Source organism: Indicator indicator, chromosome 1 (assembly GCF_027791375.1).
Source record: "Indicator indicator isolate 239-I01 chromosome 1, UM_Iind_1.1, whole genome shotgun sequence".
NCBI classification, from domain to species: domain Eukaryota; kingdom Metazoa; phylum Chordata; class Aves; order Piciformes; family Indicatoridae; genus Indicator; species Indicator indicator.
The window spans coordinates 82,152,112-82,171,494 of record NC_072010.1 but is presented as its reverse complement, the minus strand read 5'-3'; the positions used below and the strand labels follow the sequence as shown (position 1 = coordinate 82,171,494).

Here is a 19,383-nt window from a genome sequence, read left to right as displayed (position 1 = left end):
TGCAGTGGTGAGTGGTCAGCTCTGCCCGCGTCGTGCCCACGGCGGCGGCTTCACGATCCCATCACTCACAGAGGCCACAGTAGCCAGGCGGGGCGGGGTGAGCAACGAACAACCAATGGCTGCGCGAGCGTCTACGGCTGGGGTGGGACAAGCAGAGGAGAAACCGTGCGCGGCGACGTCATTGGCTTGGCTGTGGAAGCGGCGAACAGCAGACAGCCAATGGCTGGGCACCGTGCTGCGGTAACGTCACCGCTCCCGACAGGGCCGCACCTGTTACATAAGGGGAGGGGCGGGCCGGCCCCTGTGGCTGGCCCAGAGTCTGCCGGCTGCGGCAACGCTGGTCCGGCCCGGTCCAGCTTGGCTCCCCGGGCTGGGGATGGGGCTGCCGGGGAGGAGGGAGGGCGGCCGGCGGCGGGCCACGGGGACCATGGCAGAGAGCAATGCAGACTGGATGGGTTTACTACCGGCGGCGCTGCGCTCTTACCCGCTCTCCAACTTGGCCATCCCGGGTAGGTCGGCAGGGAGGGCAGGGGGTGTGGAGGTGCTGCCGGTGCTGTTGGTGTCGGTGTCCCTGGGGTGGCAGGGCCTGGCATTGCGGAGAGTCTGCTTTTGGTGGCGGCACGTCCTCCTTAGTGCATCGCTGTCAGGTGGTGGGCGGGCCCTGCCGTGTCCGGTGCTGTCACCGTCGTTTTCGCCGTGAGGTGCTGCCCACGCTTGGGAACCGGGGGTTGGGTGTTTGCTTATGGAATAGCAGCCGGAGCCCGTAGGGTTGTCCGAGCGCCGGTCTGTGCATAGAGGAGTCAGTGAGAGCAGTGGGCGACGAGCGGGTACTACAGTTTCGGTAAAGGCAGTCGGGAACCCCTGACTAGTTCACCTGCCTCTCCGCACTGGCTTTGGAATAGGGAGCTGTGACCTCCGGAGCGCTTCTTTAAGGTATCTCAGGTTGCTAAGCATATGCCGTATGAGAAACGGCTGAGAGAACTGGGTTTGCTCAGCCTTGAGAAGAGAAGGTTTAGGGGAGACGACGTTATTGTCGTGGACCAGTACAAAAAGGGTGGCTACCACGAGGATGGTGACTCTCTTTTTACAAAGAGTCACATGGAAAAGACATAGAGTAATGGGGACAAGTTATTACTTTGGAGATTCTGTTTGGACTCCGGAAGAAAATGTTTCCCCATGAGAACAGTTAGACATTGAAATCATCTCCCAAGGGAAGCAGTGGATTCTCCTACACTGGGCAGATTTAAGACTCAGCTTGACAGGGTGCTGGGCCATCTCATTTCAACTCTTCTATGACCTAGAAAGGTTGGACCAGATGATCCATGGGATCCCTTCCAATATGACATTCTGTGGTTCTGTTTGCATCGACACCTTAACGACTGGAGTTCACCTATGTTTTATCAGAAGGAAAAAGAGTACAGGCCAGGTGTGAAATGTCCTGGTGTATAATGTTGCATTGAGGATGCTAAAATATTTTAATTAGAAAATTCCCCCCTTCTAAGCTAAACTTAAAAGAACTCCTAGGTCTTGCAGAGGAGCTAGTTGAAGAAATTGGTGAAATTGTTATCGCTTAGGATTTACTGATAGATAAACTGGTGAACAAGGAAGACAACAGATGACCTAAACTTACTTAGAAACAGGATGACTTCTCTTCTGGAAATGGCAAAAATTTCTCAAGGATTGCTTGAAGAAGGTTTTAAGGATAGCTTATGCTGATAGCTGATGTTAGGCTGGTAGTCATTAGTGATACAGGCTTAATTTTCATGGTAGTGCCTTAGCTTGCCAGATCTCTTTGGGTGTGCATTGTACAGAGGCCATGTGGAGACACTTTCTTAAGAACCAGAGTAACTTCCTTTTCTGTGCCAGTAGAGAATAACCAAAGGACTTTTGATGCATGTGGGGAGGGCTGTGCAGCTCTTGTGGGACACCACATCACTCACTGTTGTGTTATCTGATGTACAACAACTGAAATGCCAAGTTTTAATCAAAACTAGCACCCTTTCCTATCTTGACAGTAGCAGAAACGTTTTGTGTTCATTTGAACAGGGAAGGGGGACAGAAAGGAAATTCTCTGTTCGTATGAAATACAAGCGGCTGCAAATTTTGAAACTTTTGGCAAAGAAATCTGTCTCTGTCTTCATGAAGAGAAATAAACTTCATGTTGCTGCAGCAACTTCAGGGCTTTGAAACTTTGCAGAGTGTTATGATGTAGATTGTTTGGGGAGATTGCCCCTGTCCATAGCTTACAAGCATCATGTGATCAGTACTGTAGCAGAGAAACCAAAGAAATAAATTCTTGTTCAGTAATGCTATGCCATTTTTATAATGAATAGTGCTTCTTTGAAAGTGCTTGCAGTGTGTGTTTATTTGTGGTCAAAGCTGGCATATCTTCCTATCACTTACCTGTGTGTACCTGATGCAGTCTGCCAGCAGGTTGCAAAGTCTTTTTGGATAGATGCTTGGGGCATTGTTTGGTTTTATATTTTGGTCCAAATGCCCTTTTTGTTGTGGTGCTTGACAAAGCAACATTTTTGGGAGCCCAAGTGGTGTAACCAACAGTGTTGGAATGGAAGGAATTGCACAAAAGAGGTTGCAGTTGAGGCATCTGTTTACAGATGCTGAATTGCTATGAAGGCCAATGCTGTCTTCCAAAGAGAGATGAAAAGTAGACTCCAGCTCAAAGGAGAGTATTTTTGTGTGTATGTATAACAGGTGTGGCTTGCTTCTGTCCACCTCCTGATGTATTTATTTTATCCCCTGGAGCGATGGACTCGACTGGTTCAGGGGGTTGGATTTTTTTAATTTTGTTTTCCCCTCCTAACAGTCACTCTGTGTGTAGAAGCAGAGATGTAACTCTAGGAATTGAAACCTGAAAACATTTTTTAAGTTTAACTAAGGTTAACATTCAGAACCATAAATTATACTCTTTAGTTTTATTGTGGGTTTGTGTTGGTTTTGTTTACCTTTGGTTTGGTTGTGTGTGTTTTTTGGGGGGTTGGTTGGTTTGTTTTGGATTTTTTTTTTTGGTTTTTTTTAACCTTGTTTTGGTTGTGTGGTTGTTCTTTTACCTTTGGTTTGTTTGTGTGCGTTTTTTAACCTTGTTGCACTTTGGCAAAATACAGCATTTGAAAAATAGTTTGCTCTCTTCTTTGTTTTCTCAAGAAAAAAGAGTATAATAAGGTTATTTCAAGTGAAAGAACTGATAGTATACCTAGGAAATTAAATGTTTAGATTTATTGTATGATCTTGTAAGTGGTGAAGTCTTAATAACTCACTTGTGTAAAGCTACGTATGTCAGTGTAAAGTTCTGCTTTATTTGTTGCAAACTGTTCTGCTTTTGGAGCTGCTTGTTTTCACTGCTTTTAAAAATCATATCTGTGAGAGCTGAAGGTCCTTTTTGACCTATATCATTCTAGATCTCTGAAGGTCCTTTTTAACCTGTATCATGCTATGATTCCCTGATTAAAAGTGGTGTGAAACATGATACCTGAGGGCCAACAGAGTCAGAACAACTGGTACCAAGTGGTGGTTAAACTGGGTATTTGATGAAGCATAGCAGTTTGTTGTTAACATGTTGATTTAACTCTGCCCAAAATGGAGAGAGACTTTGAAACTGACTGCACCCAAGCTTTGAATTTTTCTGTTTAGGTTTTTCTGTTCTCTATACTGAATCTCCAGATAAAATGCTAAACCAGTGTAGTATCATCCAAGGAAGAGATAAGGTTTCCTGTGTGATGCCATGAGAGAAGGAATCTCTTGCAATGAGAAATTGTTAAATACCAAGTAACTAAAAGGTCATCAGTTTACATCCAAGCAGTATGGTAAACAAAATTAACCACCTTCAAGTGATGACCTTGTGTGAAACTCTAGGAGATTTTCTTGTAGTTAAACTCCCAACTAATCCTCTTTGAATGTAGGATTAAAAATGAACTCTTAAGCATTGTGATTGTGATCCTTGGCAGGATATTGTATGGTGTAGTACTTGTTTAATCTCAAGCTGATTTACTTTAAACAATTTTAGGAAAACATGTACAATTGTTGACACTTACTGCTTTCCTTAGTCATCTCTTAATCTGCATCTGTCAGTTTTCATATTTCCCCTCTGAGAAACAGAACACAGAAAAAGTTGCAGTGCTCTCACTGATCTGCTTTTCAAGTAAATCAGCTATTTCAAAAACTTTATGAAGGGCCTAACCTGTTTCTTGCTTGTAGTTGCGTACTGATAATGTGTAGCACCATGGCAAGTCCAATTTATGTTGCTTCATTTTAACTACTTGCCTTTATATGTAATTTTTTCGGTATCATAATTGATTAGGTGCTAGAGTCTGAGGTCTGCTGCTGAAGATACAGCACCACTTTCCAGCTTCATCCAGCATTTGAATGAGTACTTGTGTTAGGTCAGCGAAAAACTTTTTTTCTTTCTCAAGATCCACTTGCTGAGATCATATTAAGTTTGTGGCTGTTGTTTTGAGGCAGTAAAGCAATCCAGCAGATGTTCACTGCCAGCTATCAGTGTTTGCTTCTTGAGTGTATTGTAGTTCCAGCCTCCAAGGTCCTGGATGAATGTGATGGAGCAGAACAGTAGGCAGTTCTGTTTACCTTTGGGTGTTGGTAATAATGCATTTACTTAACCCTGCCTAGGTTATTCCATCTTGGAATAATTAAGAGCCATGATATAGTAAGCAGGTAATACTTGCAATTTTTTTATCAAACTGCTTCCCTAGATTGGTCCCCTGTTCTGGTCAGTATTGTTAGCTGTGAGTTTTTTCCCCAGTACTGATTTTTCTTTCCTTCTAGAGGAAATTTATAATTATTTTGATAGGGATCTGCTGCTTCTCAAAGGAACACCTTTAATTATCTAAGTAAGGTAATCAATAATAATAACATTCGTAAGTAAGCTAATGAAATGTGTCTTCTGTCCCCTGCTTTTCCTCTTCTGCTTCTGTAAGTCCCACAAGTATGAAGGAGTGCATTCAGGAAGCTACCCTGGTGAGAAACTTTTTGGTGATGGTTTAGAAAGTTACTTTTGTGGTTTTTGTGTTTTGTTTTGTTTTTTTTTTTTTAAGAAGTAGTTCCTACCAGAAAATCTTCAAGGCAGCTGTTTGTGGGATTGGGCAAACCCCAGGTTTGTGGGTGCTGGAGCATATGGGTGCCTTCAAGAAATGTGAAGGTTAACCTGGTGTGTCATCGTCCTGAAGATGTAGGCAGGAAGGAACAGATTGGCTGTTAGAAAACATGGGTGGTTTGTTTCATGTAGCTTTGGCAAAACATCTGCTGTTAATAAAAACTCATCTCAGTTGGGGACCTAAGTTCAGTTAGATGGGAGTCACTGGAGGAGAGAGCTGAAAAATAGAAAATTTCAAGGAAGTCCAATGTTTTACTTCAGTACTTTGATATGTGGTATTAAAAAAGCTTACTCCAGTGTTTTTGTCCTAGAGCGTAAGATTTTTTTTTTAATTTTTATCATCTCTAATTCAGAGCGTTGGGAATGTGAAGCCATTCCTGCCTACCTCAGGTTGGATGGTTGGTAGAGAGTTGCCTGTGGGATGCTAAATGATAAGTAGCTAGAGCTGATGAAAAAGGTGAGTTTTACAGTTCCAGAAGCCTTTACTGTTCCTTTTAGAAGAGATAGTCATATTGGCATGAGCATAGTTAAAATAAGACCATACTGGAGAGTTGAAATAGCTGTTGAAATGTCTTTAATTTTATTGTTTGCTCATCTTTGGGCAGAGATGTGTTTGTGGCCTTCTAAAATAGTCAATCTTTGTCTTGTGCTCCAAACTACAGCACTAGTCAAGCTGTTCAGCTTCTCCCTATGACATATGCAGTCTTTTAATTAGCTTTGTAACCAACTGTTAATTGAATAACTTTCCATAGTTTGTTCATGGTAGTATCAGTATGACTGTGGCCAAAACTCTCATAAGCATGCTACTAATTGTGCCCTTTGCCTAGGTCACCCCAGAAACCTTAGGCAGAAGTCTAATGGTTTTGATCTAAATTAACTGATTAGCCTTTACAGCTAGTAGGCTTCTTCCTGAGGAGCAGTCCTACCAGCCAAGACTGCAGTTAACCCTGCAGGGGGGATGCAGAGCATGGAGAGGTGTTTCCTGGGGTGAGGAGCTGCTGTGGCTGACTGCCTGATGCCATAGCATGGCTGGAGGCTTCTTGCTGTGCTCATGTCAGGCACAGGGGGAGCACCTGGAGCTGGTGGGGCCCTGGATATCTCCTGCTCATCCTCTCCACCCACCACCTCCATCCAGCTCTGTTCTGGCACTATGACTGTCATGTGAAGCCCTATGTGCTGCTTTGCCTTTCAGCTGGTTAAGCAGAACTGAAATGGCTCTTAGGAAGCAGCCCAGTCCAATGAAGAGCTAGCCACTAGGATCTTACTAGATTTTTTTTTTTTTCTCTTTGCCTGCATGACCTTGAGGCAAGCTGCTGAACTTGCTGTTTCCTTGTTTGTTTGTGGGGTAGTATGCAGTGTGGGTTGGCTTCTGGGCAGAGAAGTGGTAATGGGCTTGAGCCTGCATCGTCCTTCCAAACAGACAGAACTCCTTTGGAGTCCTAATTAAAAGGATTGTTGAATCAGCTAAACTGCCCATCTGTTGGGTTAAGGCTCAATGAGGTAGTAACCATTAAATGAAAACATCTGTGTGCATATGATGGCATTTGGTATGATTTGTAAATGCAGAGCTTTCAGGATGAACTGCTCCTGAAAGGACAAGTCATTTTATTACCTTGGGTGTCTCCTTTATTGTAGCTGCAAATCTCAGCTCTTGTTAGAGAAGGGCTATTAAACTATCTGCACCCTATTCCATTTGTACATACCTCTGAGGAACTGGTGTGACAGACAGAGAAATAACTGTACTGGTTTTATGCAGGAATTGTACTCAAAAGCCAGTCTCAGATCTTAGGGTTTCTCCTGTTTTTTTTAAAAGGACCACTGTCAACTGCTTAGCCCAGACTGGCTTGTTCTGGAAATGCTATGAAGTTTTCTTGAGACAGCATAGGAACAGCTTCGTTTTGTCATCAAGAAAATGTTTCTTCCTTTTTTAAAAACTAAAATCTGTATGTCCTATAGAATGACTTCACTAGTGTAGAACATGCTAAAGTTTTGCTTCAAACAGAGAAATTATAAGGTTGGTAGAAATAGTTGTTGCGCTCCTTCCTTCTGGTGTCAACATTACCATTTGCCTGCCCTTCCAAAAAACATGTAAAAAGATGGAAAAAGACTGTGATGAAAACAAGGAAATGTTTTCCCAGAGTCTTCTCAGATGAGAATGAGCCCTCAGTCTACACGTTTCTGAGCAGTCACAAAAGAGGAGTAAAAGACTCTCAACTGATTGGTGTTTTCAGGGCAGGTGGATTCACTGAGGCTGTGAAATGGCAGGGAAGTGCTGCCCCTTTCTGCTTTACCAGTGCGGTTGGCTGAGGTTGTTCATAAATAGAAGGTGGTTGATAGATAACAAAAAGCCCCCAACCAACCGACCAGCAAGCCGACCGCGCCCGACAAGCCGACCGCCCCCGACCGACCAACCGCCCGACCAAAAGCCCCCGACCGACCAACCGCCCGCCCAAAAGCCCCCGACCGACCGACCAACCAGCCGACCGCCCCCGATCGACCGACCAAAAGCCCCGACCGACCGCCCAACAAGCCGACCGCCCCCGACCGACCGACCAACCGACCGGCCAACAGCCCCCGACCGACCGACCAACAAGCCGACCGCCCCCGACCAACCGACCGGCCAAAAGCCCCCGACCAACCGACCGGCCAAAAGCCCCCGACCGACCGACCAACAAGCCGACCGCCCCCGACCAACCGACCGGCCAAAAGCCCCCGACCGACCGACCGACCAACAAGCCGCCCAAAAGCCCCCGACCGACCAACCGACCGGCCAAAAGCCCCCGACCGACCAACCAACGAAAAAAAACACTCCTAATGGCAATAACTCTAAGCAGTGGGTTTCTTCTGTGTGGGAAGAAGAGCAAGTTGCCATGTGATACTGTCTCTGAGACCATTTAAGTAGTCCCTTCTTCCATTTTCATTTGTATTTGTTTTATCCCCTCCTCTTCTACCTCCCATCCCCAAATGCACAGTGGGGAGAAATCAGAGTAATTCTTTGATAAGGAGAGGAACTTTTCCTAAGAGGATTGGTCTGTGCTAGGCTTTCTCCTCCTTAATGAGACTGCATTAAAAGTGCCTAAAGGATTCTTTAAGGATTCTATTAAAATACAAACAACCATCTCAGTAGTTTTAGATAATTGATTACCAGCAGTATGGTTGTTATTCCTGCTGCTCCTCCTTTTGCTAGGTAAGTTAGTATGAACTGTTTGATTTTGATTTGCTGTTCATTAATGAAGAGCTTTTAAGATATTAATCTTTCGATTAGAAAGTCTGGATTGTTAATGATCTGAATCCTGAGGACTTTTGGCCTTCAAGAGAGACTTTCTTAATTCTCTTTTTTTTTTCCCCCCTCATTTCTGGCACACACAGGACATTTGGTTGAGAAGAACATTTGTGGGACAGCCTGAACTTGCTGGCCACTTGCATCCCGTGTTTCTAAATATTTTGTGTGGTACTTGCTGTGCTGTCATGTGCAGTGTTTTGTAATGCATGGGGAATGCACTTCGTGTGGTGGGCAAAGCTTGCTCTGACGTTAGTTGTCACCACAGCTAGGGTGATTCTTGCATAGAAATGACTCTCTAGTGTTCCCAGTGGGTTAATACAGTGCATTGACCACCTTGCAAGTGTTTAACACAACAGAAGAGGTTTTATTGCCTTTTTTTTTTTTCATCCTGTTAATATTCCATTAATGTGAGGCTCAAACCAGATGAATTTGTTTTTAAACATCCTGCACTTCCCTGCCTTTCTGCTTTTGTTCTTGTTTACTGGTTAGACTTTTGCAGAAAGTGACTTTAACTGTTGCTTCTGGCTAGTCCACAGCCTTGCAACCAGGAAGGCATGGTGTAACCATAGATATGCTGGTGTCTGAAAAGCCAGGAGTTCTTTTCTTGTTTTCAAGTAATTGGCAGTGGACAAGGATGTTCTGTTGGAAGATCTCTCTTGTGTGCTATACAGACATCCCTCTAAGATAAACACCCTTGAAAGTAAATCCACCAGCTTTTAAAACAACACTGGGATGGGTGAGATGATGCTGACTCCTCTCCCTGAGCTGCAGCTGCATAGGGAGAAAGTACTGATCTGAAAATAAAAGATAATGCAGAGTGATGTGGCTAGTAACTGTTGAAATTCAAGACTTAATAGCACTCTGATTAGTGTCGTTTGCTTTAGCTACAATATGGATTAACTTCACTAAGTAGCATGACAGGCACACTAGAAAGTTACTTTGCTGCAGATGTGAAAATAAAAGGCTGCTTTCTAACAATTAGTGTAAAGACTTCAACAAAGAAGTAATTCTGAATGGTGAAATAGAATCTATTTAACATGCAAATTGAATTGAGAAGTGATCTGTTTAACATACAATTAATAGTGTAAGGAGAATAAAAAGGAGCTTAAACATATTAATAAAAATTAATCCCCAGTTGCACTTGCTGAGATAAAGTTAAGAGGACTATCCATCATTTTAACAATCTAGTGTCTGGGAGATACCTCTTTAATGCTATTGTAACCATATCATAGCCTTTGATGCTTGAGTGCCTGGGTGTATGATAGGATGTGGCTGCTTTCATTGAAGCTTCCAGTCTGTCAGATGAAAGAAATGAAACCAAAACAGAGCAGTTCTGTAAGAGTTGATTAGCAGTCTCCTAATTTCTTTTTTCTTTTTCTTCGTGCAGACTTTCATGCTTAAATTTGATGCTTGCTGCTTCATGCTGTGCGTATTTGATCTGTGTGAAGCAAGTGGCAAGTCATCTTCTCTTGTTTTGGAAAGGCTGAGCATTAGGCTGATGCCTTGTCACTAGTGAAGCCCAGTAGGGTTTGCAATCTGAATGTTTCTCCATTCTCATGTACAGTGCCTGTTACACATGCAAGAACAAGCCCTTGAGGCAGCTCAGACCTGGTTTCTGCTCTGGTCGCCTAAAGGACAGTGAAGAATAAGGTTCTTGACTTCTCTGTGGCTTTGATTTCTCAGTCTGTAAGGTAGAAGCTGCAAATACTTGGGTTTATTAATTGTTTTGTTAACAATGAACAAGAATGGAATATTTTGAGTCAGTACAGGGTGTTTCTCATTTTTAAGATCATCTAAAATGTTTGGCTGATGACGCTTTTTGAGCTTTTTTAACTTTCTTGAGAACTTTAGAGAGATGCTCACCATTTGGATGGGGGGGAACCCTGACTGTAAGGAATTTCTTATACATGGAAAAGATCTCTGTATTGCTATGAGGGTTCTGTGATGCTCTGTTCAGGAGCTGCCAGCCCCATTGTGGTTAACCGTACAGAGTGACAGCATCTGAGTATCTTTGCCCACACTTGCATTGGACAAGAACAGAGACTGCGGTTAACAGGTCTTAAAACTGAGCTGCCAACAAAAATGGGGCTGAGCTGTGCTGTACTTCTGGTGTGGGCTCTGGTCTTTGCCTTTCAAAGTATATAGGCTTGGGTTGGGGCTTTTCTCAGAAGAACTCCTGCTGTTAGCAGCAGCGAGCCTGGCTCCCGCCATGGCTGCAGGATGACTAGGCCACCCATGGAGTTCAGAGGATTACTTTGATGTGATCAGCTTAGCATGTAGCTAGCCATCACAGCTTACCATCTGAGTTCAATCAGAAAGCCAGTGGCTGGGCTGGTAGCATAACACAGTGATCTTAAATTAGAGCCTGGTGGATGCCATGGATCTTCACCTAGCTCTTACCCCTCAGCCCAACAAGCATCTAGTGCTTCTTGCTTCAGGTTTTTTGTTTGCCTTTTCCTCGTACTGTAGTAAAAATGTTCTGGGTCCAAGTTTGGCCTGGATGTTTCTCATAGCTGGTGACTGGCCTTCAGTAAATGACCACTGAAAATCTGGTTGAACTTCTACTGTGTCTTTCCAGCCTCACAGTTGATGCTTCCATGTTGTTCTTAAGATGTGGTCTTCTACCAGCTGTGAAGAGGAGATCTTGTTTTTTAGGTGCTCCAGTTCATGTTCTGCTTGGCTGTACCTAAATATAAATGTTGACTTCATTGTAAATTAGAAATTCAGTGTCCTAGGACTTCAAGCAGAGCCACAGGGCAGGAGTCTTGAGGATCTTCTCTAACTATAGATGCATGTCACATAGTTCAGTTTTCCAGATAATCAGCTGCCCTTTTAAGGAGTGCAGTTCTTAAAGCATGTGTGGAAAACATTGCAGTGTGCTTGTGGGTTGTTTTCTTTCTTGTTGATTTTTAGAGCTGTAAATAGAATTTAGTTTGTGATAGTGCAAGGAGGAATTTGCTCTTCTATCTTAAATGTGCCTTGTATATGGCAGTCTGCAAAGGAAAGGCTTTTGTAGCTGCAAAGTGTCACTTAGGAATACAAGCTGCTTCTTGAATCAGATTTGCTTAGACAACTCTGAGTTGACAGCGATATATTTGGTGCCAGATAAAATTGTCACTCCTATGTAAGCCAGATTCATCAGTGACTGTAGGAGCATAAGGATGCAAATGACTTATGTAAATAGCTCTTCAGAGGCTTCTGCACAGTCTTACATAGAAAGAAAATAAAATACTTATTTTATGGTCATATTGTAGCTTATTAAACAGTTTTCTGCGATGACCTAAATAGAGGAAGAAATTAAAATGAATAGAATTGGAAACTTAAACCCAACTGAAGTCTCCTTTCTAAATATAGAAGCTTGAGAGGCTCATTCTCTTGTATGAGGAGGGATATGAAACTCAAATGTCTCTGAACTGCAGCTTATAAAGTCTTATGTGGTTTCTTCTGCAATGTCTTCACTAGATGTTTCATTCTGTGTTTTGTTTGGGGTTACACATTTGGAGGTGGGAAAAAATATCTAGGTGTCACTCCGAAACTGACAGCTACTTTGTGATGCAGTTTACTGTGACAGGTGCTAAATAGGTTCTCAAGCTGACATCTTTTAAAAAACAGCTTTGTTGTTACTTGTCACTTGTTTCTAGAAGATTGAATAAACAGTCACACTTAGCAAAAGTTGTGAAGGATTCATGGAGAGTTTATCAGAATTAGTTTTTGTATTCATTTGTAAAGCCTGGAAGCTAAACCTCAAGGCTCCTCTTCAGCACTGTTGAGCTAGCTGAAATTTCATGGAGAAAGAGTGCATTTAAGGTCACTGAACTGAAGTTTGGTTTCTGCACAGTCTGTTCTTCCATCTAAATCTTGACTAGATAATCCAATTGAGATCATAATCTTGTTTATAGCTGTGATGCTGCATCACAGGAAAAGCATTGGTCTTTAAGGGAGCACTGGTACACAGATGAGGTTTGGGTGAAGGAGGCTGAAAAACTAGTTTGTTTGTTTGTTTTTTTTTTTTTTTCAGAGAGTTGCTGTCTGAGAGGAGGAAATTCTAGAAAAGTATGACCCTTGGGGCATGCAGGAAGGGAACATGCAGATGTTGGCATCATGGTGCAGGGTCATTGTACCCCCACAGGGCAGCTGGAAAGGAGCTGCTTGTGGTGGCTGGAGGTGAAGGTACATTTTTCTTTACTTGAGCAAAGCAGGTGGGATTTAGCTCAATGGAGACATGCTAATCTGCTGTACTGAAGGGGGGCGAGGGGGGTGGAAAAGGCAAGCAGGGCTGTTAGAGTTCCTGTAGTGTGCTTCCTTGCTGGGGCTTCACAGGGAAATCATGCCTTGAGCATTTGCACTTCTTGACCAGAATGCCACTGCCTGGTCCAAATGATTAGAAATCCCTGGTCAGCCTCAGTCTGTGCTGCATCAGCTTCTGTCCCCCTCTGCTTTATGCTGCCCAGCTACAGAGCAGACTCTGGTACACTGCCCTGGTACTCTTTGTTTTGTTACTGACTTGGATCAGCTAGGGGTCTTGTGTTGACTCTAAAGCTATTCTTTTGAAGGACCTCTGTTACTTCTCAGTTTTGATTCCAACTGCTACTGAATTTTCAGTTGACAGGGTTTGTTGCTTTTTGTCTCATAAGCACAACTTTTGTCCAGTTTCTCTGCCGATGCACAGATTGTGTTACAGGAGCTTTGTTGGACATGCGTTATTATGGCAGGATCTGATGACTGGTTGGTTGTTGGTCATTTTTGGGTCAATTTTATATTCACTGTATCTGTGGTCAAAGACACATTCATGAACTTGAATATGAACTTGGTGTTGAACAGCATTAATGTGAACTTGGTATTGAACAGCACAGTAATTGGTGGTGTACTCGATTGTTTCACCTCAGTTCAGCCAGTTGTTGCCCATTGTCCAAGCTACCAATCATTTCATTACCACCGTGGGGCTAAAGTAAGATGTGCTGGTAAGGCCTGTGCAAATACAGATCCCTCTGTCCATCATGTGGATGATAACTGTTTCAAGAACTTTCATGTATGAGGTCACAATTAGATTTACCAAGTAGAATGAAAATAAATCTTCAGATTGTAGTTAGAATAGAATAGAATCAACCAGGTTGGAAGAGACCTCCAAGATCATCCAGTCCAACCAATCACCCAGCCCTAACCAATCAACTAGACCATGGCACTAAGTGCCTCATCCAGTCTTCTCTTGAACATCTCCAGTGATGGCAACTCCACCACCTCCCTGGGCAGCCCATTCCAACAGAGAGGGCAATCACCCTCTCTGTGAAGAACTTCCTCCTAATATCCAGCCTATACCTCCCCTAGCACAACTTGAGACTGTGTCCTCTTGTTCTGCTGCTGGTTGCCTGGGAGAAGAGACCAACCCCCACCTGGCTACAACTTCCCCTCAGGTAGTTGTAGCTAATTGTATCAATGAATCTGGAGTCTTATCGCAAATCAGCCACGTGCCAAGCTCTGGGAAAGATTTGGAGGTAAATTTGTAGTTTGTACATAAAGTAAGGTAAGGTAAGAAGGAAATTTCCTTTATGATTTATATTTAGTTTATGGTCATGACTTTCCGAGTGTGTTGAACTTGGGAGGTCACACAAGAAGAGTTCAAACAGACCCTTAAGTTAGCGTTTGTGTAGTTAGGAAGAATTGAACTGCAAAGGATAGTCTGAAAGCATAACTCTTCTGCAGCCCTGCCGTGCATGTAGGATGTTTTTCAGTTCACAGAGCACATGGATATGTGTGTTTTGGGTCAATCAGCATTCTAAAATATTCTTGGATTTTGTTTCTAGGGTCACATGATTCATTCAGCTACTGGGTTGATGAGAAATCTCCTGTGGGACCAGACCAAGCCACAGCCATCAAACGTTTGGCCAAGATTTCTTTGGTTAAAAAGATCATGAAGAAATGGTCAGTGACTCAAAATCTGACTTTCAAAGAGCAGTTGGAAGGTGGGATCCGCTACTTTGATCTTCGTGTATCTTCCAGACCTGGGGAAATGGGACAAGAGATTTACTTCATACATGGCTTGTTTGGCATCAAAGTGTCAGATGGGCTGAAGGAGATTAATGCCTTTCTTGAGCAGCACCCTAAGGAAGTCATCTTCTTGGATTTCAATCACTTCTATGCCATGGATGACAGCCATCACTTCTTCTTGATCAACAGAATCCGCTCAGTTTTTGGATCCAAGCTTTGTTCTGTTGAATGTGTTGAATATGTCACATTGCAGTATATGTGGGAGAAGAAACACCAGGTGAGGAAAGGATGTGTAACCCAGAAGGTTAAGGTTTAAATGGTTTGGGAGTGGTTACTACTCAGTGATACTGGCCCAGGGATGCTGACAGCAGGTATAAAGCCCACCTCCTTTATGCAGCATGTGTGTTTTCCTCCATTTGCAGCTGTGTAGCCCCTCCATCCATGGTGTAGCTAGGCTGTGTCCTCCTCCCAGTCATGTTCCTTAACTACATGGTAGCATCTTTAGGGCCTTGTGCTCCTTACAAATGGGTTTCTTTTCTGAAAGAGTGTGTTGTGCTTGTGGTGGTGAGGATTGAATCAGCTGTCATTGTGGCCGGTGTGAAACACATGAAATTTAACATGACTAAGGCGTCTACAGAATTCCATGTCTCCTTTGCAGCCTTCCACATCTACAGTGGCAGAATTAATTAAGCCTCTTCTGTGCTAACCACTCAAACACTGAGAACAGGGCTTCAGTGACTGCATGTCACTTTTAAACTGTAACACAGGTGAGATTTTGAGGAATTCCTCTGAAGTGATGCTGTCAGTGGTGAGGGCCAAAGTGAATCATTTGTAAGTTTGGGTGTTAATAAAAAGTGTTGCATCTTTACATGCTGCCCTCTGGTAGAGAACCCCCTTAGAAAGCATGAAATACAGACCAGATGTAGAGAGGGGTTTGCTGAGAGCAAACTGGCTTTGGCAACTCATGCAAGAAGAGCGAGTGGAATGCTGTTGTGCCAGTCAGCCCAGTACACTTCAGCTGTTTAATGGAGTTATGCAGGAGATGGCATGACAGCTAAAATCCTTAAGTGCAGATGATCATCTTCTCTGGCAGTGCTTGGAAATGCTCTCAGACTGAATGCTTTGAATGACATTTCAGTATACTCCTGGCAACCTTTTCATTTTAGACTGGTGACCCTTGCAGCCTAAGCAATCTTGTCCTCACAACTAACAGAAATGATTTCCATCTTCCTTATTGGCAGCAGTGTGACAGATTTACTGACACTCAGGAGTAGCTTTTAGCGTGGTCCATTTTTCAACTGCTGGGCTAACTGCAACAGTACTGCATAAGCACAAACAATATTGATAGATAAATAACATAGTTGTAAATTTGGTTTTCTCCTTTTTTTTTTGTTTGCTCTGTTAGGTTCTCATATTCTACCACCACCCTTTGTATGAGGAATACCCCTTCCTGTGGCCAGGGAATAAAATGCCAGCACCATGGGCTAATACAACCAACGTCCACAAACTGTTGCAGTTCCTGGAGACCACTCTTGAGGAACGAAGTCGCTATGGAACTTTTCATGTTTCCCAAGCAATCCTCACCCCTCGAGTGAAAACCATTGCACGACATCTGGTCCGTGGGCTGAAGAACACGCTCGTTCATAGGTAAGGACTTGACTTAATTTCTCAGTTGTTTACCTGCCACATTGTACATCGAAAGAGCCACTGAGTAAAGCAAGAAACTGTGAAATGTTTGCATAGAAATAATACTTGAGGAAAGCATGCTGTTTGCTTCATTGCTATTGCAGTTATTAAAAACAAAGAATTTTTGAAAATGGTAAGATAACAGAAGATACATATGTGAACTTCCTGATAAGTGGAGCTCTTTCTGAGTGTGAGTGATGTGATTTCATGAAACATGGGCCAGACCTGTTGTTTCAAACCAGTAATTCATTCTAAATTGGCTGAACTTGAATTTGGGGTGGAAACTTGTTCTATGGAGGAACATTTATGTATTTGTGGACTCAGTTTTTCATTCATCTGTACAGATCTGTCTCGTTAACTTCAGTAGTAGCCAAAGATGTGTGACATGGGGCAGTATTTTATCTGGGAGGTTTTTTACCAAAAACCAGAATAACAGTTTTCTTTCTTCATACCATTGACTGTTACACAATTAATTTGCCCAATGGCTTAAGTCACTAGAACAGAGTTTTGCATTGCCAGCCAGTTTCACGTTTAAAGCATGACTCAAGTAAGATCCATGTGACTGTTTTGTGGCATTATTACCTTGTAGCCTGTTTGATAGAAAGTGCTAGAATTTAACAGTCCTGGTGAGATCTCCTTACTCACTGTTTAATGTTGCCTGTCTTGAAGTCACTAACAAGTTTATCTTGCTGTAATGCTATTAAGTTCTAAATTGCACTTGTATAGATGGTAGCAACTGGTCTAAATTAAATTGATCAGCAACTGAACTTGATATTAAGCAGTGAAATAAATAGTCAAAAGCAGTGAGATAAACACTCAGCCCATGAGTGAGATAAACAATATAAAAAATGAGATAAACATCTTGAGCTAATTCATGTCCCCTTTGGGAGAATTACTGGTCACTTTACAGTAATTACAGTGGTGGTGTTCTGAAACCAGTCAATATAACTTAAAAAAAAAGTTCTTTTTTTAGAAAGAGCAAGCGGTGTGCTTTTTTCCAGTCACAAAAGTTGCTGTTAGTTAGGAGATGCCAGATGAAATATCAGTCATGGAGTTTTCAGTCTCCTTCCTGTTTACAGATACTAATCTAGTAAAGTATAATTAAATCCTAGTGATGCTAGCCAGGAGAACTCAGGTCTCCTCTCAGACTTGCTCCTTGCCAACATCTGTGGTCAGTGGACACTAGATGGTGCTCTGGGGCTTTGGGACTGGCGTTTACCGTCGCACAAATACAAGTGTGCTTGATGGGGCTGCCTAATAAAACACAGATGTAACTGGCATCAGCCTATCCTGTATTAAATGCACTGCTCTCCCATGATTAAAGGAAAAATCATACTGAATTTCTGTTCTTTAAACTAGTAAAGAATTGCTCTGGGACACAGCCATGATCTTATGTTGATGGCTGGACTCAATCTTATCTCTGTTACAACCCAAACAATTCTATGACTCCATGAATTTCATGGAATGGACCAAGTAGCTTTGTTTCGAGTAGCTCTTGGTGCAGGCCTTGGCTGGAAGCCTGCCTCCACTCCCTCCTTTTCCTTCAGCCCCATCATTGCCACTGAGTTGTCTGAAAGCAAACTGAACATGAAAAGTGGATGCCACTGCTTGCTAAAGCAGGATTGCTTGTGTACATTTACACATGCTCACTGATTTGTGTGTGTCACTTTGGCTTTGCAACGCTGTGTAGATCTCTACCTTCTAGGGAAGCTTTTCCCAGAGTATATGTAAATGTTCTTGAACTCTTGATAGAGGAGAAATTTGCAACATTTGCACGTGGCTGGCTAAGGTGGTCTTTATCCCTTGATAGGGACAGCAATTATGTCTTTGCTTGAACCACTCTCTTCTCATGGTTCTTGACAAGACTCTTTTTCTGGAACGAGGGCTGTGAGATCCTCAGGTTTTCTGATCTTTTTATTTCTTCCCCATCCTGTTAGCTTGACTACCACCTTAATTTTTTATAGATGTTATGACACTAAAGAATTCTAATACATTTAGTAATTTGTCTCTGACTGTACTGAAAATCCTGGGGTTTGCATGTGAAGAGTACCAAAAAAGCTTGTGAAGACTCCTGACTTGCACTCTATCCAAGAAAGGACAGAAACTTCTTCCCAATGTTGAATTTCTAACTACATTTAACTCATTCATGACATGCTTCACCTTTTCTCTGGTTACAATGAAGTACGGTGGGATGCTTGACCCTTACAGAGCTGAGAGTTTGATTCTGGGTTTGTGTTCTCTGACCCTGTTCTCTGGGTGGGTCTGAAGGCTGAGAAGGATTTGGTAGAAATGCAGTGTGCTGCCCCAAACAACTTCTTTCCTGTCCTTCTGAAGGCAGAATTGCCCCCAAGAACATCTTGTACTGTAGTGAAGTCTGATGCAAAATTTAAGCTTGCAATTCAACATGTTCTTGGGCAAAACCAAGCTAGAATGGAAGAAATGGTAATGCAGCATTAAATGCAAAAGCATAACCTACTCAGTGAACTCAGAATTCACAAATTTATATCATAGGGATGGTAGCCTGGGTTGGTGGTTGACATTTCTATTTAATAGCTAATGACCACAGGCCATTAAGCCTGTCTCTCATCAGGCTGATTAAATTTTGGGTGGCAGTAAGGAACTAATAACAAATGTGAGACAATAAGTTTGTAAAACAGCATGTTTACATTTAAAGTAGAGCATGTCTAAGAAGAGTCTTTCAGAATGTGTGATTTTTGTTTTTTATTCCACTTTCTCTAGGAACCTACCCATGATTTTGAACTGGGTGAAAGCACAAAAACCAGGTGTTATGGGTGTTAACATAATTACCTCAGACTTTGTGGAGCTGGTTGACTTTGCTGCTACAGTCATTGCATTAAATGACCTTCTTCTAGAAGAGGATGAATCTACTACTACATCCTGATGGACGTGTCCCACTCCTCCTCCTTGGACATCTTCAAGCTACACTAGATGTTTTATTTATGAAGTGAAACCTATTGTAATCTCTCTTTATTTAAAAGCATTTTAGAGGCAGTGTGGTTAAACATCACAGGAGGGTCCCTTCTCCCAGGGATGTGTGGCTCCGAGTGGAGCAGAACATGCTGCTTTGTGTGCCTGTCCACAGCTACCTGTTGAAGCCATGAACACATCTGCTGTGGCCTGGCTGCTGTAAGCCTGCCAAGGAGAGGCTGGCCTCTGAAGCAGATGTACCCAGTGTCTCCCTGGTGACTTGCCTCACCATGCCCTTCATGTGCATCCTACTGGTTCTTCAATGCCAGGGCTCCAACCAGGGATGGCCACTGAATCCTTGGCAGCAATGTGGCCA

General features: G+C 42.9%; 1 protein-coding gene across 1 annotated transcript; it reads left to right on the top strand.

Moving 5' to 3' along the window:
• The first annotated feature begins 376 nt into the window (after nt 1-376).
• Nucleotides 377-18,981, top strand: PLCXD2 (phosphatidylinositol specific phospholipase C X domain containing 2). The gene is made up of 4 exons (XM_054389491.1): nt 377-509; nt 14,210-14,670; nt 15,799-16,040; nt 18,819-18,981. Exons 1-4 carry the CDS (start codon nt 377-379, stop codon nt 18,979-18,981), a joined length of 999 nt encoding a protein of 332 aa, XP_054245466.1.
• Nucleotides 18,982-19,383: the final 402 nt, after the last annotated feature.

Excerpts from the sequence above, each read along its gene's own strand:
- PLCXD2 (XM_054389491.1), top strand. The coding sequence starts at position 377 with ATGGGGCTGCCGGGGAGGAGGGAGGGCGGCCGGCGGCGGGCCACGGGG. Across the intron at positions 510-14,209 it reads CTCCAACTTGGCCATCCCGG|GGTCACATGATTCATTCAGC; the intron begins GTAGGTCGGCAG and ends TTTTGTTTCTAG. Across the intron at positions 16,041-18,818 it reads AAGAACACGCTCGTTCATAG|GAACCTACCCATGATTTTGA; the intron begins GTAAGGACTTGA and ends CACTTTCTCTAG.